Consider the following 27,716-nt stretch of genomic DNA (forward strand, 5'->3'; position numbering starts at 1 on the left):
GGGGGAGGAGCAGAGGCAGAGGCTGAGGGAGAAGCAGACTCCCTGCTGAACAGGGAGCCCAATGTGGGCCTTGATTCCAGGACCCTGAGATCATGACCTGAGCCAAAGGCAGATGCTCAACCGACTGAGCCGCCCAGGGGGTCCCAAGTTTTTTTAAGACTTTTATTTCACTTAAATGAATCTTCACAAGAATCCTATCAGGAAGGAATAAAGCAACAGATAACAAATAGACCATCTCTCTTAAGAACAGTCTGCTCTAGGGTGGTAGCTGCATTATCATTAACCTGTGTTATAACCTCATGTAAGAACTATTGTTTCAATGGGGGAGAAAAAAAAAGAACCTAAACCCAAAAAGTTTAAGACTTAAATGTACAGTTGACACTTAAACAATGCCGGGGTTAGGGGTACCGACCCCCCTTCACAGTCCAAAATCCATGTATAACTTCTGACTCCTCAAAACTTAACTACTAAGAGCCTACTGATGAATAGAAGCCCTACCAATAATATAGACAATTGATTAATGTGTATTCTGTGTTTTATATATTATATACTATATTCTTAAAGTAAACTAGAGAAAATGTTATTAACAAAGTCAAAAGAAAGAAAAAATACATTTACAGTACTGTACTCTACAAAAATCCATGTATAAATGCACCCGTGCAGTTCAAACCCATGTTGTTCAAGGGTCAGCTGCAGTTATTCTCTCCTGACAGGACGTTAAAAACTAAAACTTAAAAGAGGAGAAAAGAAAAGAAAAATCCCTAAACATCAATGAATAAAACCTATACTTGATCACATCTTTTGCTTGTGAGTAAAGGAATTTCTTTTTTATCACAGCCATACAAATTTCTTTCTTTCTTCTTTAAATAACCAATAGAGCTGTAGCGCAAAATATATTCTTAATCTTTCACCTAATATAACAATTATAAAATCTTTAAAACCCAATCTAAAATCCCTAGCTTAATTTTCTTTTGAATTATGCTTTCATACATAATTTTACACTTAAAATATCATTAGACCACATTTCCTACATTCTCAAGTGACCAACATAGGCAAAAACAAAACAAAACAACAACACCCCACTCATATGTTTTTTGTCTTTTTTGGCCACCACTTCTCTTTTAGCATCACAGTTGGTAATTTGTTAACACAGGTCTTCCCTAGATGTTTTTATAACACAGGGGCATCAGTCATATGTACCCAAGTACCTACTGGTATTGGGAATACCTAATATTGCTGTCTCAGAAATGACTATTACACTTATCACCTCAATCTTAGGGAAATTTCACCAATATAAGTGGTTGTGATTCTATCCCTTCTCTTTGTTCATTTTAAAAGGCAATCAGGAGCGCCTGGGTAGCTCTGTTGGTTGAGCATCCCACTCCTGATTTTGGCTAAGGTCATGGTCTCAGGGTCTGTGAAATCAAGCCCTGCATCTGGCTCCACACTGTGTAGAGTTTGCTTGAGATTCTCTCCCTTTCCCTCCCCCTGCTCACCTTATATGCAAGTGTGCGTGTGCACACACACTGTCTCTCAAATAAATATATAAAATCTTAAAAAAAAAATGGCAATCAATTCCTAACTGCACAGGTGCCACGACTGGGATTCACAGGGCAATGGACTTACCATCTGGGTAAGGCAGGAACTAGGGTGTTTGAAAAAAACACACTGTTGGGGTCCTGAAGGAGGCCAAACTGTAACCTGCTGGGGATCTTGAAGGTCTGCCTTTGGACTTATGGCACTAGAACTTATTTGGCATTTTAAGACACTGTTTTATTTAACATCATTTAACAAGAGATGCCTCACTTCTTATGAAAAGAAATAAGAGAAGGCTATAGTTTTAAAACTGTTTTAATTCTGTCATCCAAGTGACTATGGGGTATGCTGCAACCAGGAGGTGGGGTGTCTAGTTGTGATCATGCCTCTGAAATTTATCTGATGCAGTTTCTACTAATGGTGCTCTGACTCTTATGAGTTCCCTTTATTTTCATGGCTCTTGGAGGATGGAAGAGAAAGGCACACTGAGTGATACTCTGGAAACTTGGCTAGGCCCATATAGGTCTTCCTTGCGCAGGAAGGAAAATGGATGGCAGTTCTTTAAATACCGTAATTTTGGGTATTTGCACACCCTCATCCAACATGGTTAAAAAACCCCTGAAAGGTTTCTGATGGCCTTACACCTCTAAAAGGAACAGAGCATAGCATGGGAGGAAGGTCTACTGTAATGCTGGTCACTTGTCACACTGTAATTCCAACTTTTGTTCTCAGATATTCATTCACCTGTTATCTCCACACCCTTGGTGTAATCTCCTGGATAGCCTTTACTTGCCATCACAACAGTTATGGCAGTGCGGTTTTCAAGCCAAACAGGCAGAGATGTGCAGAGCAGGCCATCCAAGGTAGACTGAATCACTTCATAAAGATCACTTTTAAGAAGTGGGAGGATCACCTGGAAAAACATAATCAACATGGCAACTGAGAGAAATCTTAGTTCTCTCTAGAGAGCGTATTTACTGAGATACCAGCAGAACTTGCATATATTCCTTAAAGGTAATTATTTTGAGGCTGACAAATGCTGAGATTAAAAAACACACATCTACAAAGTAATGCTTTATATTATCTTTAACTATTACCCACTTGGCACTCTGGATCACCGAAACGGCAATTAAACTCCAGAACTTTTGGGCCATCCTTGGTCAGCATTATACCAGCATAGAGAACACCTTCATTGAAACAGAAACAGAAACAAAATATAATGAAACATTGTATTGTGACTGAAAATTAGAATATAAGTCACAAATACTCGAGGTTCTGCCCTAACCATGGCAAAAGTTACAACAACGGTCAGTTAAAAGCTGGTGAAAAAAGAGAAACTGGGGAAGTTTTGTCAAGGTGTAAAGTCACTCTATGAATAATGTCCACAATGACATCAATGCGCTCACCTGTGTACGGCATTCCCTCCTGCTGCATGCCATCCACTGTCCTTTGAAGAATGGTATTTTTTATTTTCAGTAACAAATCCTTAGAAACCTGGGGAACATACAGAAACATTTAAATGTAACCGGGTATTTAAAAAAAAAAAAAACCCAAACAACCATCTTGTAAGCAGTACCATATAGGACAATGAAAGGGGACAGTGAGAATTATTATTTTTTACTACCTCAGATAGGCTGAGCACTTTAAATTCATAGGCTTTTAAAATCCTCACATTGACCCTATCAAGTAGGCAGTCTTATTCTTATAAAATAGGAAAGACCTCTGAGAGATAAAAATTATCACAAGAAGAAGCTAGATTATATATTTACTGATCAGTGTCAGCTGCCATCTCAGGACTAAATGTTAAATCACCTTTTACCGCTAAACCTACAGATTCTCAAACATGTACACACTTAAAACTCGCTAAAAATAGTTTCCTACAACATAATAATAAAAATGAAAAAAGTTCCTCTACCACCTTGAGGCCCTTTTGTATTCTTCTGGTATATTCTATGCCTATTTCATAAAAATTAGACTTAGAGATAATTATTTTTAAAAAATATTTTATTTTTCAAAGATTTTATTTTTAAGTAATCTTTATACCCAATGTGGGGCTTGAACTCAAAACCTCAAGACCAAGTCACATGCCCCACTGACTAAGCCAGCCAGACGCCCCTAGAGATGGTTCTTAAACTAAAATCACTTTTCCTAAATAGCAGTTATAGCTTAAGGTAAATCCTGTTTTTAATCTTTTAATTAAGAAAAATGTGTATAAGGCACTGACTATCATCAATGAAAAGAATGGGTGAGTTTCTGAAATACTAGTTCTACTTATAAGACACCCAATGCAGAGTTCTTAGAAAAACTGTCCAGAAATTGTTTGGAAACATACTTTATGTACCCACCATGAAGTACAGAGACCGTGAACAGATTATAGTTGGACTTGGTTCTCAATTCATCTCTGTTTCACACACACAGACACACACACTTATTGAGCACTTATGTGCTGGACCTTGGATATCCAAAGATGAATAAAAAATAATTTTAGACTATAATTGGCTCTCATGGGTTAAATATAGTGTGTAGAGAGCAGGACCTAGAAGGATCTGTTCAATCCACGCTTAATTCTTCAGACTTTAGAAAAGGTTTTAGAGTGAGATTGGAAGAGATACATCTCATTTAACAGGAGATCCAAATTGCTGATTAGTAATATCATGTCCAGAAAACAGACAGAAAAATATGGTCCAAGAGCTCTTTGAGAAGACTTAAATAATGACTAATGAACTTCAGCAGGGCCTCTGGGAAGTACCTGAGGTGCTGGACAATAGGCTCCCATTCCCCCTGTGTTGGGGCCGTGATCTCCCTCCAGCAGTCGCTTATGGTCTTGTGCTGGGGGCATAGGAGCCACCGTCCTTCCATCAGTGAAGCACAGACACTGTAGAGAAAACAAAATAGCCCATTTATCTTAAATGGCAAAAAGTAAAAAAAAAAAATTTAACAAAGGGAACCATATGTACTTTAACTCTTCTCAGGGAAAAAAAGAATTCTTTTTAAGTGAGTTGAAACATAAATAAGCCTAAGCTATCTACAACAGGAATCAAAATATCTTGCATACTCAATTTCTGAAGGATCCGTAATTTTTGAGCCAGTTAGGAAAAAAAGTCAAGCTACTCTCAAAGTGAAATATTTCAACTTTACCCCCCCTTAAATAATATGTGATAAAAATCCAAGTCCTCTACTGTTATACAGGGCATGATTAAAAGAGGATAAATTCTTTTCTCACTTGCATTCAAAATACTAAACATATACAAATTCCTTTTTAAGTGCTGGGTTTATGCTTTCAGATGAAGCAACCAGATTCTCATACTCCATAAAAGCCAAAAAGATGGATATACATACAGACACCTCTTCTCCTTCAAGAAGTTCTTCAATGACAATTGTTTCTCCAGCTGCTCCATAAGCTTTATCCTTGTTGTATATTAAAAAAAAAAAAAAAAGGGTTTTAATATTTACTCAATGGGCTGTTTTTTTTTTTTTTTTTTTTAGATTTTATTTATTTATTAGCCAGCGAGAGAGGGAACACAAGCAGGGGGAGTGGGAGAGGAAGAAGCAGGCTCATAGTGGAGGAGCCTGATGTGGGGCTCGATCCCAGAATGCCAGGATCACGCCCTGAGCCGAAGGCAGACGTTTAACCTCTGTGCCACCCAGGCGCCCCTACTCAATGGGCTGTTGTCATTTTTCACCATTTGTATTATGAACCAATTCACTGGTACTGTAATTTCCTTTTCCTTTTCTGAGAACCTCAAAGGAACATATGAATGCCCCCCCCCACCTTTTTTTGTAAGTTTATTTATTTGTGGTGCCTGGCTGGCTCAGTTGGAAGAACATGTGACTCTTTTTTTTTTTTTTTTTTTTTAAAGATTTTATTTATTTATGTGACAGAGAGACAGCCAGCGAGAGAGGGAACACAGCAGGGGGAGTGGGAGAGGAAGAAGCAGGCTCATAGCGGAAGAGCCTGATGTGGGACTCGATCCCGGATCGCCAGGATCACGCCCTGAGCCGAAGGCAGACGCTTTAACGACTGCGCTACCCAGGCGCCCCAGAACATGTGACTCTTGATCTTGGGGTCATGAGTTCGAGCCCCACGTCAAGCGTAGAGATTACTTAAACTTCTAAGAAATTAAAACTTAATTTATTTATAAGTTTATTTTAATTAAAAGCTTATTTATTTAGTAATCTCTCGCCAGGTGCCCCATATGAATGTTTCCTATTTTGACAGTGGCAATAATGCAGAGCCAGTATTGGTACAGATGAAATGAACACATCATTAACACTCTTCTGGGGATCTGGCTTTTCAGTTTCCAAACATGTAACAGAAAAAAGATATTTTCACCCTTACCACTTAATTCTTATGTCTGATTATAATTATGATATGCTTGCCTGGTACCCTTATACTAGGGGATGCCTTTGAAAATAGATTTCTTTTTTTTTTTTAAAGATTTTATTTATTTATTCGACAGAGATAGAGACAGCCAGCGAGAGAGGGAACACAAGCAGGGGGAGTGGGAGAGGAAGAAGCAGGCTCATAGCGGAGGAGCCTGATGTGGGGCTCGATCCCAGATCGCCGGGATCACGCCCTGAGCCGAAGGCAGACGCTTAACCGCTGTGCCACCCAGGCGCCCCTGAAAATAGATTTCTATAAGGGAGAACAACCACCAAAATGGACGGTAAAAGCAAAGTATATTAATTCATTGCTTCACTTCTCTTAGACCTGGGACACAAAAGACAAATACTTTGGTCTCCATGGATGGTTGAGAAGTTGAAGGTACTGTAGTCTGAGGATTTACTACTTTTCTGTAGCAGTCAACAAAGCATGCTAGAACTCACTTCCAAAGAATAGCATGGTGGTTTAGCCATCAGTGTAGATCTGTAAAAACCCTTTTACAGAGATGGAGTATAATACATGGCATTATAAAAAACAACTTACCTGTGTGTTTGTTAGATAGGTTCTCCTTATCTTGAGCAATATTTCATGAACTTAAGGAGTATCCATTACAGTGTGACTTTTCCAGAGGAACAACCTACCTGCATGATCTCCTGTACAGCCCTGCAGGCCTCTTCTGTGCTCTTGGCAACAATCACCCCTTTTCCAGCCGCAAGACCACTGGCCTTCACAACCAAAGCAGGGAAGTCTGAACTGTGAAGACAGTAATCTTCAATATCCAATAAATCCTCAAATTCAAAAGCTTAAAGTGTTCTGAGATGTAATGATGTGCTATAGCAACCACCAAAAAGCAGAAAAAAAATTACTTATACCAACACCATTCTGATATACTTCTCACCGGGATTTCTTCCCTATGTATTCCTTTATAGTTGTGATCATATGGTACATACAATTTTGCTTTTTTCACTTATCATGAGATCATACAGGCAACACCTTTGGAAGACAAAAGCCGTTGTACAGTCTAAGTATGGAAGGATACTAAAGAACAAAGCAGAGAATTGTACTCTCATTCCAGTAGAAGATGTGACTGTGTAAGACCATCATAAGCATGGATACGCAAGTCATTTTTGGAAGTACACAGATGAAACTGTTCTTGGTAATTTCTTCTGTTGGGTGGGACTGGAGATCTAGAAGGAGACTTACCCAAAGTAAGTAACAAAATTGTTACTTACCCAAGGCATCTGGCTACAAGGAAATAATAACATTCAGTGTCTAAGAAACCCTGTAGGATGAAGAATGAATAAAGAATGAAATTGACCCAACTAAAAGGAAAAGATACCAGGTAAAAGGGAGAAGTGTCAACAAAAAAAGGGCAAAGGCACGTGTCTATTTATTAACTGCTTCATATTTTTGATATAACAGAGAACAAGAATGTTTAGTCTTAAGATTTAGATCTAAGTGGCAATGGCAGAAGGTCAAGTGATGACTCTTCAATCCAGTTAATTATTTATGAAAGAATCAATACCCTTTATGTTGTAAGATGCCACTGTGTTAGTTTGACCATAAGAGAAGTGCATGACTGCTTAACCAAATGTATCTTTTCCCCTAGAAACTCTTCAGTAATATTAAAAATATTCTTTCTGCAAAGCCGCAAGATTGTACAAGTATACATGCACAGAGTCCCATCCTATTTTGACAATGTAAAAAGGCAACCTATGCAGCATGAGTTTTTCCGCCATGATTACCTTACTATAAATCTGTGACACAAAAGTGACCTGTATATTTAAATATCCTAACAAAACAACTGCCCTCACAGGCAGTCTTCTAGCTACCTCATTATAAAGCTGCAGGCTTCTTCAGGTTTGGTGAAAGCTCTCCACCGTGCAGTTGGGATTCCATGTCGGTCCATAAACTCTTTGGCGAATCTCTTGCTGGACTCTAACTGAGCTGCTTCTGCAGTGGGACCAAAGCATCGCACTCCTGCAGATGTCAGGTTCCCAACAATTCCTATGGACGGAAATGAGCAGCTTTACGTGAACCAAGGTCTCTGTAGGGCCTTTTGACTCTGAAGAATCAGGATTAGACTAAATCTACATTGGCATAAGGCAGATGAGTAGTGGCAGAGAATAAGTTTTTCATGTTGTCTATGGAATATAAACAAAAACGTTAATAACAGGATCAAATCCAGCAAAAGTTGTATTTGTTAGCGTCAAACATATGATTATTAAATGGACACCAGAACAGAGCAGAATATAAACATTTAAAAGATTTTCCACAGTTGCAAATTTGCTCTTTCATTCATCACATTAGTGATGCGTCAGGGAAAAAAATGTAGAACCCATAAATTTTAAGGTGAAAGCTCTTTTTCCAATGTGGTATGATAGTAGAAACCCTCATCTGCAAAATGAATTGGCTTAGATGATCTCTAAGCTCCTGTTGGCAGTGCATATACTGTAACAATAAGTAGAAATGAACTTTACCAGCAGCCAGAGGTGCCTCTGGTCCAACAACTACGAATTCAATTTTCTCATCTTTGCAGAATTGAGCAAGGGCAGTGTGGTCATTGATCGAGATGGCTGTGAATAGAAAAAACACCCCACCTCACTTGATACAAACATTCTTTAAATTAACAGTCATGCTGAAAAATAAGTACTATACTTTGAAATGCTTATTAACTATTGCTTTTCTTTTATGGGTACAGATGATAGTTTTACCATTAGAAATTCAGAGCATACTGCATTAGGCTAACCAACAAAGCTCAGTCTTTGATTACTATAGCCAGTTAGATGAAAATACCAGGAAGCTTCCCAAAGAGGTACTGAAGTACTTTCTTGACTACTGTATTCATGTCACATTGACTGTAAACAAAAAATGTCCCATAGAGTATACTCAGAAACCGCCTTTTAATGTTATTTACTCAAGATTTACTGAGACCACTATGTGCTAGATACTGTGCTAGTCACTGACTTAAGATGTTAACACAAAGTCTCTATGCTTAGGATGCTTATATGGGAATGTCGGGTAAAAAATATGCAAGCAAAACCAAACAACAACAACAACAAAAACCAAACAAAAAACCAAACCAAGTGTGAACACATTAGGCAAATCTAATGATATCAGGTGAACTAAGAGGCTATTTCTGGTTGAGCTGGAAGGGTCTTTGTGCAGAGATGAGTAAGCTAAGAACTGAACGACAATTTTATTTATGTATGTATGTACTTATTTTTTTTTTTAAAGATTTTTTATTTATTTATTCGACAGAGATAGAGATAGCCAGCGAGAGAGGGAACACAAGCAGGGGGAGTGGGAGAGGAAGAAGCAGGCTCAAAGCGGAGGAGCCTGATGTGGGGCTCGATCCCACAACGCTGGGATCCTGAGCCGAAGGCAGACGCTTAACCGCTGTGCCACCCAGGCGCCCCGTATGTATTTATTTTTAAAGATTTATTTGAGAGAGAGAGTGCTCGAGCACGGTGGTGGGGACGGGGGGGACGTGGGGTGGGCGCAGGGAAGTCAACTCCCTGCAGAGCCCAAAGCAGGGCTTGATCTCATGAACCTGAGATCATGACCTGGGCGGAAACCAAGAGTTTGATGCTCAACTGACTAAGCCACCCAGGTGCCCCCTGAACGACAGTTTTAAGACCTAGCTTACTTCAACCTACAAGCCAGGAAAATTTTCTCAATGGAATTCTAAATAACTAGGAGCAGGATCAACCACATATTAAGCCTGTGTTGGTTCTATAGGCATCCTCCTATTTCACTGTATCTGGACCACCATTCTTAAGTTGGCTGAAGTCTTAAACTACTCTGTGACATTTCTGGTGTGTTGGGGTAAGTGCAGAAAGACTAGAGTTCTCAATCTATAGGAGCTGCCTGAGTAGGCTAAGGATGGAGTACCATGCACTCTGGGTTAGTATCTGCAAACACAATTGGGCTGAGCAGAACCAACAATCTCTGTACAATAGAGTGGCAAGAGAGAGAGGACACACCTAACCTGTTGCTGCAAGTGGTAGCAGTCTCATGGCAATCTTGGGAGATTTTCATGGGCTGGCCTGTGTAACATCACTATATCTAGATAGAATCTACCAGTTCTTCAATAAACACATGTAATACCTCACCCACAGAGCTAAGGTCCCAGGGAAGCAGATACTTTCTTATTTATCTTTTTATTATTTTTGGTCCTACGCATGCAATTATTTTCTCCCAATTTGTGGCTTGTTGGGTCTGTGTTTTCTCCGTAAATATTAAGTGCCATATAGGGTACTAGGCATGGTGCACACAATGCAAAAACAAGACAGAAGTGTTCCTTGCCTTCATGTAGCTTACATTCTAGAGCTTATGTTCTAGCAAGGAAATGAAGATAGGAGATAGACAATAGAAAAGTAAAGTAAATACATATAATGGTTCATGACTGAAAACAAAAGAAATGGGGTGGGCATGTTTTACTTAGAAACTTCAGGAAAGACCTCTTTGAGGAGTTAACATATAAACTAAGACCTGAATGATGAGGAGCCAGTCATGCTAGGGGTGGAAACAAACAAATATCAAGTTCAAGGCAGCTCTGTTTGGGAAACTGGCAGGACTGCATGGACAGAACATAGTGAAAAGAAAACAAAGAATATAAAATATCAGGCTGGAAAGTTAGGCAGAAGCCAGATCGCAAAGCGCTTTGGCAAGAATGTTAAGGAGTGAGTTTTATTCTAACTACTATAGGAAGCCACTAAAGAACTTAATGTAACATAAGAACTGATCATTTTTTCACTTTTACCAGTGAAAGAGATAAAGGTTGAGGTCTATTATGGACTCAGAACTGCCAAATCTTACATTTAAGAGCACTGCTCAAGTTTTCATTTCCAAAAATACACATTAGATTGCCTTTAACTTTAGGCACTTATGACTTCTTCAATGGGTATATTTTGTAACGTTTAAAGTAATTTAAGATAAAGAAATGCCACACTCTGAACAAGATACCTAAAATTTACAACCTTAGGCAAGTATTCAAATTACCACATGAATTTTAAGGTTAAGAAAAACATTTAGATCTGAATAGCTATCCACCTTATACAGAACAGATATAGTTAACAGTTTATCATTTACAATGATTAACTATTACTCCCCACTTTAAAAGATGATTACCAGTATTTGAAATCTTTTCCAAGCAGGCAGTGCCTGCATTTCCTGGGGCAACCAACACATGTTTGACATGATTAGACTGTGCAAGTTTCCAGGCCAGTGTGTGTTCCCTTCCTCCACTGCCAATTACAAGTACTCGGGCTGCCATTGCTCTGTCTGCAAAACAGGAATTCAAAAGGAAAATAAAAGCTGCAGAAAGAAAACCACAGTTGATATTTTAGAATGCACATACTTAAGAAATCACAATTTCTAAATACTTAAATGTAAATATCCCAAAGATTCATTTGTGAAAAATTAGGGCTCATAATTTGAGATGACCATACTTCACAAAGATTAGGGAGGTATGCATGTATGTAATCTCTACACCCAATGTGGGTCCTGAACTCACGACCCTGAGATCAAGAGTCACATGCTCTACCTACGGGCGCCCAAAGGGAGGTATTTTAAAAATGAGGCAGACTGGCCTAGAGTTAGGTTAAGGAATAAAATGGTGACTTGTTACCTGATTTGAAAAAAAAACAAAACAAAACTATGAATAATCACCCTTCTTTAGGCTTCATTTTCCCACTTTTAAAAGATTTATAGGGGCGCCTGGGTGGCACAGCGGTTAAGCGTCTGCCTTCAGCTCAGGGCGTGATCCCTGCGTTATGGGATCGAGCCCCACATCAGGCTCCTCTGCTATAAGCCTGCTTCTTCCTCTCCCACTCCCCATGCTTGTGTTCCCTCTCTCGCTGGCTGTCTCTATCTCTGTCGAATAAATAAATTAAAAAAAAAATCTTAAAAGATTTATAATCATCAAGCCTCAGTTAAACATGAATCCTAATACTGCAAATTCAGACCCCAAGTTTAAAGTACCCACTTCTAAGCCTTGTGATACTATAAATAATAGACTTCAGTTATTATTTTTTTTAAAGATTTTATTTATTTGACAGAGAGAGACAGCGAGAGAGGGAAAACAAGCGGGGGGAGTGGGAGAGTAAGAAGGAGGCTTCCCAGTGGAGCAGGGAGCCTGATGTGGGGCTCGATCCCTGGACTCTGGGATCACGCCCTGAGCCGAAGGCAGATGCTTAATGACTGAGCCACCCAGGTGCCCCTAAATAATAGACTTTAAAGTTATAAGATGAAAGAAATATTTAAGACTGGGACCTGTAAAGGACCAGATAATAAATATTTTCACCTTTGAGAGTCATACAATTTCTATAGTAACAAGTCAACTCTGCTGCTGTGGCACGAAAGCAGCCATAGACAATACAGAGATGGATTAACACGGCAATGTACAGGAAAGCCTTACATAGACTGGCAGTGGGTGGTAGGTCATAGTTTGCCTATGTTCTGCTCTAAGTGATAAGAAGCTACTAGAAGCTTATAAAGAATAAGCATGGGTGTGTTTCATTAAACCTTATTTATGGACATTGTAATTTGAATATCTTATAATTTTCACGTATCATAAAAATATCATTCTTCCTTTTTTCCAATCATTTAACAATGTAAAAATTGTTATTTGGTGAGATGTACAAAAATAGGTGGCAGGAAGGATTTGGCACAAGGGCCATAGTTTGCTAACTCCTGATTTAAGAAGTCAGTGTAATATGTTAGAAAGTTGGTAGAGAAGGCAAAATCAAACTTGAACATGTCTCACTTTGGCTCTGGCATTTGATTCTTAGCAGGATGGATGCAATACTTATCTCAACTCAAGTGAGCAGTGGGACCTTGGCTAAGCTCTTACGATCTCTAATTCAATTTCTTTACATCTTAAAAGATGGAAATAGGAGAACTTGCCTTAAGAGGCTACATAAAGGTTAACTGAAATGACATTTTTTGGGAAATGACATTTATAAACACCTCATATAATTTCTGACACTCAGCAGTAGTAAATGTTTTAATATTTTGTTACTTTTACATGAATTGATGCATTAGGGACAGGAAGAAGTACTAACAGGCAAAGAAAAACCAAAGAAATACTCTGTCACACGAATTTACTAATCTCTAGAAGGCATTTCATCATGTAGAAGGCAAACTTAAAACAGAAAACTGAAATCAGTTAACTTCTTGTGTGACGCTAGGATTATACTTAACTTTAAGCTGATAATACAAAACACTTACAATTTTTGAGCATTTACTTTATTCCAGATGCTATTTTAAATACTTTTCACGAATTACTTCACATAATCTAAAGGATTTTGTGAGGTAAAACAGCCATCTCATTTTACAGAGAAGAAACTGAGGTCCAATCAGGTTAAATAACTTGCTGTAGGTCACATATCTAAGAGGAAGTAAAGTCTGGATTCCAATGTGTGCAATTTTGCTTCGAATACTCTTAACAACTGAGATTATAATCACTGAAAACTTGAAGAAAAAAATTTGCTCAATTATTGTCTCAGAGAGGCAAAAGCTATTTTAATGGAAAAAACCTGCCACGTGTATTGAAATATCTGGAACAGACTTTTTTCTGAAACCTAGAGAAAAATTACACTTACTTTGAACAAGAGGGGCACTAAAGGGAAACTGTCCTAGTTACTACAGTGGATCACAGAAACAGCGTTAGCCCTCAGCCTGCAGGAATCCGCACCAGGAGTAGTTAGGAGGCCTCGCCTCCAAAGTGCTTTGGTTAGAGACTGCCCCTAGCTGGGATACCCTGAGTAACTTAACCTTCGTGGGCCTCAGTCATCTAAATGGGTAATTTAAAACGAGAATAAGAGCCAGGAAAAGCCACTGCAAAGGACTTGGTGAATAATATAAAGCAGAAACCAATTACAGAAGTGGACTAAGTCTGCTAACAGACTGGGTTTTGCATAAAGAGAAAATATGCAATTTAGGCTTGTGACCTAAAAAAGGTATAAAGATACAAAAAGGCCCGATATCTTATATGGCAGGGAAAGTGGAAGATCCAACGTAAACCTCAGTTAAAAGAAGGGAAAAGCACATGGCGAACCCCCACCCACAGCATTTAAAAACAAGACGAGAATTCCTACAGCGAAACCAGTTTCTACAGTTTCATCCAATTCCTGATGTTAAGTCCCCAAATCAAAGCATAAATGTACTTTACTTAAAACCGGAGTGAGCTTCTGCACCTCCACAAGGCGGTCCGGCCGCTCACACTTGCACGCTCTTCGGCGCGCTCGCAGCCCAGCCGCCAGTCGCGCGCCGGAAGTCGGCCCAGCGCAATCCGGCGCGCGCCTCTCCCCGCCCGCCCCGCCCAGCGGCCGGCTGCGCCACCCCATTGGTCAGCGCGCGGCCCGTGGTGTCCGCAGGGAGGTAATCAAGTGTGATTGCCTTTGGCTCCTGTGCGCGGCCTCAGCTTACTCCATAGTTAAGCTACCAGGACCTTGCGCGTTTATCACTTTAGTATGAGGCGCCACGTAACGTTTCTGTTCCTCCTCGGGAGCCTTCAGAGCTCTGTGGAAGGGGAGCGCCAAAATGCTAAACCCACGATCAGCTAATTGTGTGTTGGTAACGAGTCAGAGCTGACCCGCTTGGTATCCTGAGGAGACTAAGAATGCACCAGGCTTTGAACAGCAGGCCGCCTAAGGCCTCTGGCCTAGTGCTTAAAAAAAGGACGGGGGGAGGGAAGTGATTATGGGATGCCATGGGAAAAAGATGGGGATAAAAATGTGTTCTTATTCGCACCACAGTGGGGACGGGCGCTGATTAATGCTTTTCCGGATGCATCTCCCTACCAAAACACAACTTGGCGCCACCCAGAAACAGCGGAGGCCCCGTGTCAAACCACGTAGCCTTTCTTGCTTCCTTTTCTCATGCTATATAATCTTGAGCATTTAGTAAGCCTCTTAAGCCTCTCCAAACACTGTTGGGAGACTAACAACAAGCTGACACAGGCGCCTCAAGAGAGACTTCTCCTGTAATGGCGCCTGCGTCAGTCACTAACATGGCGGACACAGTCGTGCGCGGCGCAAACGTCAGCACCTCTACCCTAGCCGCTCAGAAACAGCGGAGGAGAACTGGGCCGTGTTCACTGATTGGCCCAGCGGCGGAGCGTGCCGGACTGGACGCTCCCACAGAAGCCAATCAGGACGCCGAGAGACGGAATTGGCCGCTGCGCCTCCTCCCGAGGCATGCTGGGAGCCTGGAGGACTAGCGAGGAGGAGTTGAGAGAACGGAGCGGACGCCATGGCGACCAACATCGAGCAGATTTTTAGGTCTTTCGTGGTCAGTAAATTCCGGGAAATTCAACAGGAGCTTTCCAGGTAAACGCTTCCCAGACTCTTCTGCTCCCAAGGGACCGTTAGGGCCCCGTTTAGCTTTCCACAGCACCTTTCTTCAGAGACGCCGTCGTTCCTCGCCTCAGGCCCCGCTACAGCCCCGCCTGGGCCTGGGATCCATTTTCCGGGCCCTCCCCCCCCCCCCATCCGCTCCCTCCCTTTCCAGCGAGGAACTTCGCCTTTTCCGAGGTAACCCCAGAGTCCCTCTTCTAGAACCGAGTTAAGATGCTTATTTTTCTTTTCCGTTTGGTAATCTCTTCCCTTTTAGTTACTTGTAGGCCTGGTTGTCCACCAGGGACGGGCCTAGTTCCTTCCTCAGCTCCTCCGCCGCCGCCGCCGCGTTTCCCCTCCCCCTCTCCGCCTCCGCGGATTTCGCCGGCCGGTGCCTATGACCGGAAAGGGTCTCTAACGGCCGTTTCTTGAGTAATCTTAAATCCGCTTTATTATTGCACACTTCAGACCATTTGGGGGGTCGGGATCCTTTAATTAGATTATTTGGGCCCTGGTGTCCTATGGCTTCCACCAGGCAGCATTCTAATGGATTAGAAATCGAAGTTAAAGCAGCTAACAAATTAATATTAGATACTTTGATGAAATGTTTGAGGTGAGAATGGAAGGGGACTTTGAATTACTAGTAATTTCTCAATTTGGCAAGTGGGTAGTAGGCTTTGTGTTTCGGTCTTTTTTTTTTTTTTTTTGCTTCTCCCGCCCCAATTGACATGTATGACCAACACGCTACTTTTACCATTGCTCATGGACTTTACGTAGTTTAGCCTTGGCTCCACAAAATTTGAACAGGAAGAGATTTCCAAAGAAATAGCTGTTTACCGAGGAAGGAAAATGGTGTTGGTCATGTTGTTTCGTGGTTGTCTTTGAGTATTTTTGCCTTATATAACCTAAATATTTGTTCCGGGTTCAAATGTTTTTGCTAGATACATTTTAAAAGTTGAGAGTAAGAGCAATACGTGAATTTGAAAACGCAATTGTAAATTACGCGCTGAAATTAACATGGCGTTATTGGGGCAATGGTATATAGTATCGTTAAAATTACTACTTTTGTAGGATATATTGTTTAAGCAGGAAATATATCCGCTCACTCATTTCATTGATGTTTAAAATTTTGTTATATGTTAGTGATTTTAGGTGATGAGAAAAGTCCAGAGGTAAAGGAATATGATTTTTTCTGAAAACTTTAATAATTTGAAGTGATGATTGTTTGTTTATTGTAATGTTTTTTATACCTTTTAAAAATCAGTTTTTGTATTTGAAAAACAAGTGTTTTATTATAAAAATTTTTAGAAAAAATAAATGAGAAAGTTGAAAAGCCACAACATAATATTCTTTATGTTCATTTTTTTCTTTGTGTGCACAGATGCACATACATATTTTGTGAAGTGTAATCTTGTTTTGTGTTTTTTCACCTGATTGTGAAAAAGTGTGTCTTTTTCACATTTTCGGTTGTCTTTGGGACTTTTTTTTATGGCTTCATAGAATTCTGTTGTTGGAACGTATTGCTGGGTATCGAGGTGGTTTGAAATTTTCATTCCTTTTTAGTAACTGAGATAAATGTTTGGTAGCTTTAAGATGATTATTTTCTTACCGACTTTAAAGTTGTACTTCTCTGTGTTTTACATCCATGCCCTAATAATGTGATCATGTATGCGTAAGCACTTATTAGGAAAAGTGTAAAAGAGCTACAGAAACAAAGTCTAAAAAGAATGTTAGATAAACTAATTAGAGGAATATTTAGCTTGTCAAATAATACGTAATACATTATCTGTATAGAAACAAAATTTGGCTTGTCATTTCAGTGAGCTATATTTGCCGTATTTTCTCATCTGTTTTTACATATATTAGTTCGGGTAAGAAGACTGACGTTTAAGTAAAGATAGCTATTTTATATATATACATATAAGTATATGGTGGTTAAGTAGGAGCTCTGGTTTTGAATACCAGCTTCACCTCATAATAGTTGCGTGAACTTTAGTTAGGTTTCTTCTTTGTGTGTCATTTTCCTCATTTATAAAAATCAGAATGATAGTGCTAATCACAGAGTTGTGTTAGGATTAAATGAGTTAAGAAATGTAGACCCATGACTCTAATTACTAGTAAATGTTAATTATTGTTATGTGACTTGTATTAGAAAATCAGGTATTCCCAAATAACAGTTAACTACTGAAAATTTTTTTTGATTTTTGACCATTCAGACTTTCATCAAGTAGTGGAGCATAATTGTGTGATCTGTTTTGTTAGCTAATTTTAATTAAATTGAAAGTGTTGAAGTTATTTTTCAAAACAATTTTATTTACTTACACAAAAATAGTGTAAATGACATGCCTCTCACGTCAAGATTTTTCTGGCCCTGTGAATTGAAAACACATTAAAACTGTTTATATTAGTTTACTGTTGCTGTAAAAAAAGTCACTTGTTTTCCATGAGTTTTTTTGAACATCAGAAAATAACCAGGATTCTTGATCAATGGGTAAAAATCGTATAAATGTATTTTTCTTTTTAAACTTCATGGTATTTCAATAACTTTGATCAGTCTAAACCTGATCAGAGGCTACAATTTACCCTTTCTACTCAATGTGTTTGTGTTAACTGTTCCTTGATACTGTTGATGGTGGTTGTGATCCATGCCCAGGCGTGGTTTTATTGTGGTTGTAGCTTTTATCATAATGTTAGAATGGTATAGTGTACCGTGTATGTCACGTGGTATATTTTTGTTTGGATTTGTGATTGTGATCTTACTATTTTTTCTCCTGAGATAAATATACAAGTAACACAAATCTAAATCAGTTTATATTTCTGGGGATATTGTATTATTTTTTAAAAGTTAGAAAGCTGTTTTAAAATTTTTTTTTCTTAACTTTCATAGTTCTGAAAATTGTGTAAAAATGAAAATGTACCAACTTTAGATAGAGTGAAGGAAGTACTGCTGGTGGGGAGTATCATCTGAAAAATGCAAAAATGGTGAAATGTATGAACAACATAAGATTATTTTAATCAGTTGAGTTATAAATATTGTATGGTGTGGTAGAAGTATTAATGAATTTTGATAACTTTTCTTGTCAAGTGGAAGGAGTGAAGGCCAGCTCAATGGTGAAACAAATACACCTAATGAAGGAAACCAGGCAGGTGATGCAGCTGCCTCTGCCAGGAGCCTCCCAAATGAAGAAATAGTTCAGAAGATAGAGGAAGTACTTTCTGGGGTCTTAGATACAGAACTACGATATAAGCCAGGTAAGCTGGAGAGAATCAGCTATCTTGAAAACTTTAAGATTTTTAAATAGTTAACGGTATTATTTCTTTACTGCAGGGTATTTAAAAATGTTCACTAGTTATAAAACTTCAGTAAGTTAGAGGTTAGCTTATTTAATTGAAGACTTTGTTTAAAGTTGTCTTTGAAAATACAGTTGTACCGAAACGTGAGCATTGATACTTGATTGCTTTGTTGGTGGAATATAACTTTATTCGATTCAGTTTGTAGTGAACCTCTACCAGGATTTTGAATGTGGGTTTTCATGGAACAATTGTGTAAATGTCCGTTTTGGAAGGTTCAGGAGCCTGGACCAAATTTGTAATGATTTTAAAACTCTGGGAGGTTTTATTTTAAAGCCCAAGCTCAGAGATGGCCTTGTTTTTGCATCTATTCCTTTTGAAAGTTCATGAATGGAGAGGAATCATCGCTTTGATAATTAGTGTTTTGGGAATTAATTGATGCTTAGAAATTAAAGATTTATGATCACAAAAATAACTACAGTTTTGGAAATGGGTTTTGTTTTTTATTTTTATTATTTTTGATCTAGGATATGGTAAAAGAAAACAGCATAGATTTCAGCTATACTTAGATTCATGGGTGTAGCAACTTTTTCTTGAGTATAACTTAGCTAACTAGCATTAGGTGTATAATAAATAAGAGATAGAAAATAGTTTTGCTTTGGAATGGATCTTGTCATGTATTAATTCATTTTTTCCATAATCTCAGTGGCATGGATTTCTGATCAGCTTTTCTGGGATCACTAAAATTTATCTAATTTGATACTGGCATTAGAGTAAGTTAGTCTAGTTGTAAAGTAGAAAACGAGCAATTTTTTCTTTCAGATATGCAGAGTTCTTAAATGTAAAGGGGTATAAGACTTTCTTTCCTGAAGTGACATATTTTTTAAATGGAAACATCAAGGAGGTTATTTTAGTAATTTTGGAAGTGTTGAAGGAAAATGTATTTTTATTAGAATGTAACATGGGTGTGTTGAGATAAAATTCAAGTTTCATGTTGATGCTTTTCATTAGTTCAGCCCTTTGTATACTGTATGAAAGCAATCACTGGCATTTGCTGAGGGCTTATTACGTACCAGGCATTGTTCAGTGTGCTTTGTGTTTTAACTCACTTTGTCCTTTAACTCTAGGAGACACAGTGTCAGTAATTTCACCAAGTCCATTCACCTAGTGAGTGGTAATTGATTCAGAATCCAAAAGCAGACCGTCTGTTCCAGAGCCAGTGCCATGTTGTTACCTGTATAAATAGGGTTTATTAAATAGTCATAAAAATCATTTAATGTGTGTATTTTTATAGGAGTTTTAACAATTGATAATAGGAAATTTTCTTTTGTAAGTGTAGTTTGAAAGTAGTTTGCTATAATTTGAGAGCTGAAGAAAACAGTTGTAAATAAGCTTAGTAAAACATTTTAATGTGACTTTTAAGTTTTTGTGATAAATTGAGAAGTTGTTTTTAACCTAGACTTTAGTTATAGAAAGAAATAATGGAAAAGTTTCAGTCTTTAGATAATTAGTTTATTGAAAATAGTTTTTTCAGTAACTGTAATGAGAAACATTACATTATGGTGTTTTAACATGGAATGTAAATTTTGTTTATGTGATTTATTATCTAAGTTTACTTTGGGGAATGTTTGACAAAATTAATTTTTTTAAATTTCAGACCTGAAGGAGGCCTCCAGAAAAAGTAGATGTGTGTCTGTACAAACAGATCCTACTGATGAAATTCCCACCAAAAAGTCAAAGAAGCATAAAAAGCACAAAAATAAAAAGAAGAAAAAGAAGAAAGAAAAGGAAAAAAAGTATAAAAGACAGCCAGAAGAATCTGAATCAAAGGCAAAATCACATCATGATGGGAACATAGATTTAGAATCGGATTCGTTTTTGAAGTTTGATACTGAACCTTCAGCGATGGCACTGGAGCATCCTGTAAGAGCGTTTGGCCTTTCTGAGACCAGTGAATCTCCTGCAGTTGTGTTAGAACCTCCTGTGGTATCAATGGAGGTGTCAGAGCCACACACCTTAGAAACTCTGAAGCCAGCTACAAAAACTGCAGAACTGTCAGTTGCATCAACATCAGTAATTTCAGTGCAGTCAGAGCAGTCTGTGGCAGTCACGCTGGAACCATCCATGACAAAGATTCTGGATTCCTTTACAACGGCACCAGTGCCTACTACAACAGTAGTGCTAAAGTCACCTGAGCCAGTTGTAACAATGTCAATGGAGTATCAAATGAAGCCTGTGTTGAAATCTTTGGAGATGACATCTCCAGAGCAATCAAAGATCATGTTAGAACCTCCAGTAGCAAAAGGGCTAGATTCATCAGAAACCCTAGTGGTATCATCCGAGATACCTACCGAGGTGCACCCTGAGCCAAGCACATCAACAACAATGGATTTTCCAGAGTCATCTGCAACCGAAGGGCTCAGATTGCCAGAGCAGCCTGTAGAGGTACCATCGGAGATTGCAGATTCATCCATGACAAGACCACAGGAGTTGTTGGAGCTGCCCAAGACCACAGCGTTGGAGCTGCCGGAGTCGTCGGTGGCCTCAGTGATGGAGTTGCCGGGGCCACCTGCGACCTCCAGGCCGGAGTTGCAGGGGCCCCCTGTGACTCCAGTGCTGGAGTTACCTGGGCCCTCTGCTACCCCATTGCCAGAGTTGCCAGGCCCCCTTTCTACCCCAGTGCCTGAGTTGCTAGGGCCCCCTGCGACAGCAGTGCCTGAGTTGCCGGGGCCCTCTGCGACATCAGTGCCACAGTTGTCGCAGGAATTGCCAGGGCTTCCAGCACCATCCGTGGGTTTGGAGCCACCACAGGAGGTACCAGAGCCACCTGTGATGGCACAGGAGTTGCCAGGGCTGCCTGCGGTGACAGCGGCAGTAGAGTTGCCAGGGCAGCCTGCGGTAACAGTAGCAATGGAGTTGACCGAACAACCTGTGACGACATCAGAGTTGGAGCAGCCTGTGGGGATGACAACGGTGGAACATCCTGGGCAGCCTGAGGTGACAACGGCAACAGGGTTGCTGGGGCAGCCTGAGGCAGCGATGGTGCTGGAGTTGCCAGGACAGCCAGTGGCAACGACAGCGCTGGAGTTGCCAGGGCAGCCTTCGGTGACTGGGGTGCCAGAGTTGCCAGGGCTGCCTTCGGCAACTAGGGCACTGGAGTTGTCAGGGCAGCCTGTGGCAACTGGGGCACTGGAGTTGCCTGGGCAGCTCATGGCAACTGGGGCACTGGAGTTCTCGGGGCAGTCTGGGGCAGCTGGAGCACTGGAGCTTTTGGGGCAGCCTCTGGCAACAGGGGTGCTGGAGTTGCCAGGGCAGCCTGGGGCACCAGAGTTGCCTGGGCAGCCTGTGGCAACTGTGGCGCTGGAGATCTCTGTTCAGTCTGTGGTGACAACGGAGCTGTCAACGATGACCGTGTCGCAGTCCCTGGAGGTGCCCTCGACGACAGCGCTGGAATCCTATAATACGGTAGCACAGGAGCTGCCTACTACATTAGTGGGGGAGACTTCTGTAACAGTAGGAGTGGATCCCTTGATGGCCCAGGAATCCCATATGTTAGCTTCTAACACCATGGAGACCCATATGTTAGCGTCCAACACCATGGACTCCCAAATGCTAGCGTCCAACACCATGGATTCCCAGATGCTAGCGTCCAACACCATGGATTCCCAGATGTTAGCCTCTAGCACCATGGACTCCCAGATGTTAGCAACTAGCTCCATGGACTCCCAGATGTTAGCAACCAGCTCCATGGACTCCCAGATGTTAGCAACCAGCTCCATGGACTCTCAGATGTTAGCAACCAGCTCCATGGACTCCCAGATGTTAGCAACCAGTTCCATGGACTCTCAGATGTTAGCAACCAGCTCCATGGACTCCCAGATGTTAGCAACCAGCTCCATGGACTCCCAGATGTTAGCAACCAGCACCATGGATTCCCAGATGTTAGCAACCAGCACCATGGACTCCCAGATGTTAGCTACTAGCTCTATGGATTCTCAGATGTTAGCATCAGGCACTATGGACTCTCAAATGTTAGCCTCCGGCACCATGGATGCTCAGATGTTGGCATCTGGTACCATGGATGCCCAGATGTTAGCATCTAGTACCCAGGATTCTGCTATGTTGGGTTCAAAATCTCCTGATCCCTACAGGTTAGCTCAGGATCCTTACAGGTTAGCTCAGGATCCCTATAGGTTAGGTCATGACCCTTATAGATTAGGTCATGATGCCTACAGGTTAGGGCAAGACCCCTATAGATTAGGCCATGATCCCTACAGACTAACTCCTGATCCCTACAGGATGTCACCTAGACCCTATAGGATAGCACCCAGGTCCTATAGAATAGCCCCCAGGCCGTATAGGTTAGCACCAAGACCCCTGATGTTAGCATCTAGACGTTCTATGATGATGTCCTATGCTGCAGAACGTTCCATGATGTCATCTTATGAACGCTCTATGATGTCCTATGAGCGGTCTATGATGTCCCCTATGGCTGAGCGCTCTATGATGTCAGCCTATGAGCGCTCTATGATGTCAGCCTATGAGCGCTCTATGATGTCCCCTATGGCTGAGCGCTCTATGATGTCAGCTTATGAACGCTCTATGATGTCAGCTTACGAGCGCTCCATGATGTCCCCAATGGCTGACCGATCTATGATGTCCATGGGTGCCGACCGGTCTATGATGTCGTCCTACTCTGCTGCTGACCGGTCTATGATGTCATCGTACTCTGCAGCTGACCGATCTATGATGTCATCTTACACTGCTGATCGTTCAATGATGTCTATGGCAGCTGATTCTTACACCGATTCTTATACTGATACATACACGGAGGCATATATGGTGCCACCTTTGCCTCCTGAAGAGCCTCCAACAATGCCACCATTGCCACCTGAAGAGCCACCAATGACACCACCATTGCCTCCTGAGGAACCACCAGAGGGTCCAGCATTACCTACTGAGCAGTCAGCATTAACAGCTGAAAATACTTGGCCTACTGAGGTGCCAGCATTACCTCCTGAAGAGTCTGTGTCGCTGTCTGAACCTTCTGTGAGTCAGAGTGAGATTTCAGAGCCTTCAGCATTGCCTGCTAATTATTCAGTGTCGGATCCTTCTGTGTTAGCATCAGAGGCTGCTGTGACTGTTCCAGAGCCATTAGAGCCAGAGTCTTTGGTTACATCAACACCTGTAGAGTCTGCTGTAGTAGCAGAAGAACATCAAGTTGTTCCAGAGAGAGCAGTGACTTACGTGGTATCTGAAACTCCCATAATGTCAGCTGAACCAACTGTATTAACATCAGAGCCTTCAGTTATGTCTGAGACAGCAGAAACCTTTGATTCCATGAAAGCTTCAGGACATGTTGCCTCAGAGGTGTCTCTGTCTCTCTTGGAGCCAGCTGCAACTAATCCAGAGCCATCACAGAGCACTCTAGAGCTGCCAGCCATGGCTGTTTCAGAGCTCCCAGCTGTGGCTGTTCCAGAGCCACCAACTGGGACTATTCCAGAGCCCCCAGCTGTGGCTGTCCTGGAGACCTCAGCCGTGGCTATCCCAGACCCAGCAGCTGTGGCTGTCTCTGACCCAGTAGCTTTGGCTGTTCCAGACCCACCTGCTGAGGCTGTCCCGGAGACCCTGGCCTTGGCCGAGTCAGAGCATGTTACCATTCCTGTGCCAGTTGTTTCTGCCCTGGAGTCTACTGTGCCTGTCCTGGAGCCAGCAGTGTCAGTCCCTCAGCCTAATGCAGTTGTTTCAGAACCATCTGTTTCTCTCCAAGAATCCACTGTGATAATTTCAGAGCCTGCTGTCACTGTCTCAGAGCAGACCCAAGTAATACCAACTGAGATGGTTTTAGAGTCTACACCAATGCTATTGGAGTCTAATGTTATCAAAGGAGTGAATTTACTATCTGGTGATCAAAGTCTTGCTCCAGAGATTGGCATACAGGAGATTCCCATGCATTCAGATGATGAGCCACATGCCGAAGGACACCTGAAGAATGACCCTTATGAAAGTGAACATGGTACAAATATAGACCTTAATATAAATAATCATTTAGTTGCTAAAGATATGGAACATAATACAGTGTCTGCTGCCAGCACTGGTGCTGTTGGTGAAATTGGTGAAGGGAATATTTTGTCCATCAGTGAGACTAAGCAATGCACAATATTGGATACCTGCTCTAGTGTTAGTGAAGCTGATGGAGGAACTCTATCTTCTGCTGGTCCCCTTGCTCTTGAACCTGATGCAATGGGAACTAGTAAGGGTATTGAGTTTGCCACAGGATCTGCTCTTGGTTCAGTTAGTAATTATGATGTTGAAGTATCCTTAACTACTCAAGATACTGAACATGACATGATAATTTCCACTAGCCCTAGTGGGGGTAGTGAAGCAGACATAGAGGGACCTTTGCCTGCTAAAGACATTCATCTTGATTTACCATCTAATAACTTCATTACTAAGGATGCAGAAGGACCATTATCTATAAAAGATTGTGACCAGACATTAGCAGTTGCTCTCAGTCCTAAAGAGAGTAGTGGAGAAGATAAAGAAGTACCTCTCCCTACTAAAGAGATAATGCCTGATTCAGGATTTTCTGCCAATATTGATGATATTAATGAAGCAGATTTAGTGAGACCATTACTTCCTAAGGACATGGAACGTCTTACAAGCCTTAGAGCTGGTATTGAAGGACCTTTGCTTGCAAGTGAGGTTGAACGTGACAAATCTGCTGCCAGTCCAGTTGTAATCAGTATACCAGAAAGAGCTTCAGAGTCTTCTTCAGAGGAAAAAGATGATTATGAAATTTTTGTTAAAGTTAAGGACACACATGAGAAAAGCAAGAAAAACAAAAACCGGGACAAGGGTGAGAAAGAGAAGAAAAGAGACTCTTCATTAAGATCTCGAAGCAAGCGTTCCAAGTCTTCTGAACACAAATCACGCAAGCGTACCAGCGAATCTCGTTCTAGGGCGAGGAAGAGATCATCTAAGTCCAAGTCTCATCGCTCTCAAACGCGTTCAAGGTCCCGTTCAAGACGCAGGCGGAGGAGCAGCAGGTCAAGGTCAAAGTCCAGGGGAAGGCGATCTGTATCAAAAGAGAAGCGTAAAAGATCTCCAAAGCACAGGTCGAAGTCCAGGGAAAGAAAAAGAAAAAGATCAAGTTCCAGGGATAACCGGAAAACAGTTAGAGCTCGCAGTCGTACCCCAAGTCGTCGGAGTCGGAGTCACACTCCTAGTCGTCGAAGAAGATCTAGATCTGTGGGGAGGAGGAGCTTTAGTATTTCCCCAAGCCGCCGGAGCCGCACCCCAAGCCGCCGGAGCCGCACCCCAAGCCGCCGGAGCCGCACCCCTAGCCGCCGGAGCCGCACCCCTAGCCGCCGGAGCCGCACCCCAAGCCGCCGGAGCCGTACCCCTAGCCGCCGGAGAAGATCAAGGTCTGTGGTAAGGAGACGAAGCTTTAGTATCTCACCAGTAAGATTGAGGAGATCACGAACACCCTTGAGAAGAAGGTTTAGCAGATCTCCCATCCGTCGTAAACGATCCAGGTCTTCTGAAAGAGGCAGATCACCTAAACGTCTGACAGATTTGAGTAAGTCATTTTAAAATTTAATGGCATTGTAGTAGAGAATGACTTAATTTTTCTTCTGATCTTTGAGTCAGGTGGAATATTTTGGGTTATTGGTTTACAATAAGTATTTCTGTCTTTAAGTTTCTGTAGTTGACTCCTGGGTAACATGGGTTTGAACTGGATGGGTCTTCTTATATGTGGATTTTTTTGATAAATAAGGTAGTAGTGTTGTAAGTGTATTTTCCTTATTTAAATTTTTTTTCCTTTAGCACATAGCGTGTAATACATATACAAAATATGTGTTAATCTGTTTATGTTATCCGTAAGGCTTCTAGTCAACAGACTTATTAGTTTTTGGGTAGTCAAAAGTTACATGAAGCTTTCAACTACAGGGGTCAGCCAGCGCCTTTAACCCTTCTCGTTGTTCAAGGGTCAACGGTAATTAGATTTGCTTGTGTTTGGAAATTGTGTAGGGATAAGTACATTTATAATTAGAGTTTAAAAGACCTGTATTTGGAGCGTATTAGAACCAAGGTGTTTTCATACTCAGAGTTTTAGTTTGCTTCAGTCATCTTCCGTAACTAGAGATAGTACAAGTTAACGACAAGGCTGGTATGTGCTCAGATTGTTTTATTGTATGTATTTCCAACATAGATTTCCAACATATATATATATTCCAACATAGATTCTTGCAAATAAGCCTAAAATTACAGTGTCTCTTTTTAAGTAAGTTACATGTTTGAAAATGGCAACACAGAACTGTTAAATCTGTGTGAAGGTTATTCTGATTGGTACAATGGATAAAGAACGGAAGTGAGTAGGGAATTTTGCACATGGGGAGTTATTTTTTAGCTGGGTGGGTGGTACTAGCAAAACAGTTAAATTTGTTAAAATGATTTTAGTATTTTAATAATCTGCCTTTAAAAGTATAGTGCTCTAGTTCCTCTTGATTTAAGTGTGCAGGGATGATTAAAACTTGATCAAGTGCATGACTACCTGGCAGTAGTAATGGATAATTTATCATTATCTTAGTAGATTGGACATTTCTAGGTCAGGATTGTCTGAAGAAGGCCCTAACAGAACAATAAGGGAAAATGCATTCAGTTCAACAAAAATTGAGTTCTTTTTTTATTCATTGAATTACATCTTTGAAGTGATTACAAGTTGGTAGAGGAGACATGGATAAAATGAGAAGATAAAAACATAAAGATACAAAAACAAAATATATGTCTCTTTTACCAAATAGTAACTTTCCGAAAAAAGTAGAATGTGATATAAGTACTGGTATAGGTAAGGCACTTTGGGGAGCACATTGGAGAAGTGTTAAATTCTGACTTAAGGCCTATTAGAAGAGTTGGCACTTGAACTTGGGCTTAAAGAGTGATTTAAAATGTCAGAGATTAGAAGGAAAGTAATTTTAAGGGCATCATAATTTTGGAAAATAAAGAGGGCTCTGCCATTTGTGTGTGTGTGTGTGTGTGTGTGTGTGTGTGTATGTAGTAGAGTGATTGTTGTTGTATAATTTAGCTATTTTGTATAGTATTTGAATGGGAAGTTAAATGTCAATTTATTGGAGTCATTTACTTAAACTTAGCCAAGGAGT

At 40.7% G+C, this 27,716-nt stretch overlaps 2 protein-coding genes across 9 annotated transcripts in view; one reads left to right on the top strand and one right to left on the bottom strand.

Annotated features, from left to right (window-relative positions):
- Nucleotides 1–14,230, bottom strand: part of GART (phosphoribosylglycinamide formyltransferase, phosphoribosylglycinamide synthetase, phosphoribosylaminoimidazole synthetase) — a 30,092-nt gene extending 15,862 nt beyond the window's left edge. The window contains exons 1-10 of one of the 3 annotated variants that reach the window (XM_045785547.2): nt 14,097–14,230; nt 11,054–11,206; nt 8,401–8,496; nt 7,753–7,927; nt 6,562–6,673; nt 4,876–4,944; nt 4,286–4,411; nt 2,943–3,030; nt 2,638–2,723; nt 2,281–2,449 (exon numbers count right to left, since the gene is read on the bottom strand). In XM_045785547.2, coding sequence (XP_045641503.2) covers nt 2,281–2,449; nt 2,638–2,723; nt 2,943–3,030; nt 4,286–4,411; nt 4,876–4,944; nt 6,562–6,673; nt 7,753–7,927; nt 8,401–8,496; nt 11,054–11,198 — 1,066 coding nt within the window. In that variant the 5' untranslated portion in view covers nt 11,199–11,206; nt 14,097–14,230. Of the gene's footprint in view, nt 1–2,280; nt 2,450–2,637; nt 2,724–2,942; nt 3,031–4,285; nt 4,412–4,875; nt 4,945–6,561; nt 6,674–7,752; nt 7,928–8,400; nt 8,497–11,053; nt 11,240–14,091 lie in introns of all 3 variants that reach the window. The other 2 variants (XM_045785548.2, XM_087861770.1) reach the window with 2 other exon arrangements.
- Nucleotides 14,231–15,104: 874 nt separating this feature from the next.
- The window catches only part of SON (SON DNA and RNA binding protein), a 32,018-nt gene continuing 19,406 nt past the window's right edge, over nt 15,105–27,716 (top strand). For all 6 annotated transcript variants that reach the window (XM_045785550.2, XM_045785551.2, XM_045785553.2 and 3 more), the window contains exons 1-3: nt 15,105–15,255; nt 18,347–18,513; nt 20,210–26,134. In XM_045785550.2, the coding sequence (XP_045641506.2) occupies nt 15,179–15,255; nt 18,347–18,513; nt 20,210–26,134 (6,169 nt within the window). In that variant the 5' untranslated portion in view covers nt 15,105–15,178. The remainder of the gene's footprint in view (nt 15,256–18,346; nt 18,514–20,209; nt 26,135–27,716) is intronic.

The sequence above is a fragment of the Ursus americanus genome, chromosome 4 (genome assembly GCF_024610735.1).
Source record: "Ursus americanus isolate L20-20 chromosome 4, mUrsAme1.1.p, whole genome shotgun sequence".
NCBI classification, from domain to species: Eukaryota; Metazoa; Chordata; class Mammalia; order Carnivora; family Ursidae; genus Ursus; species Ursus americanus.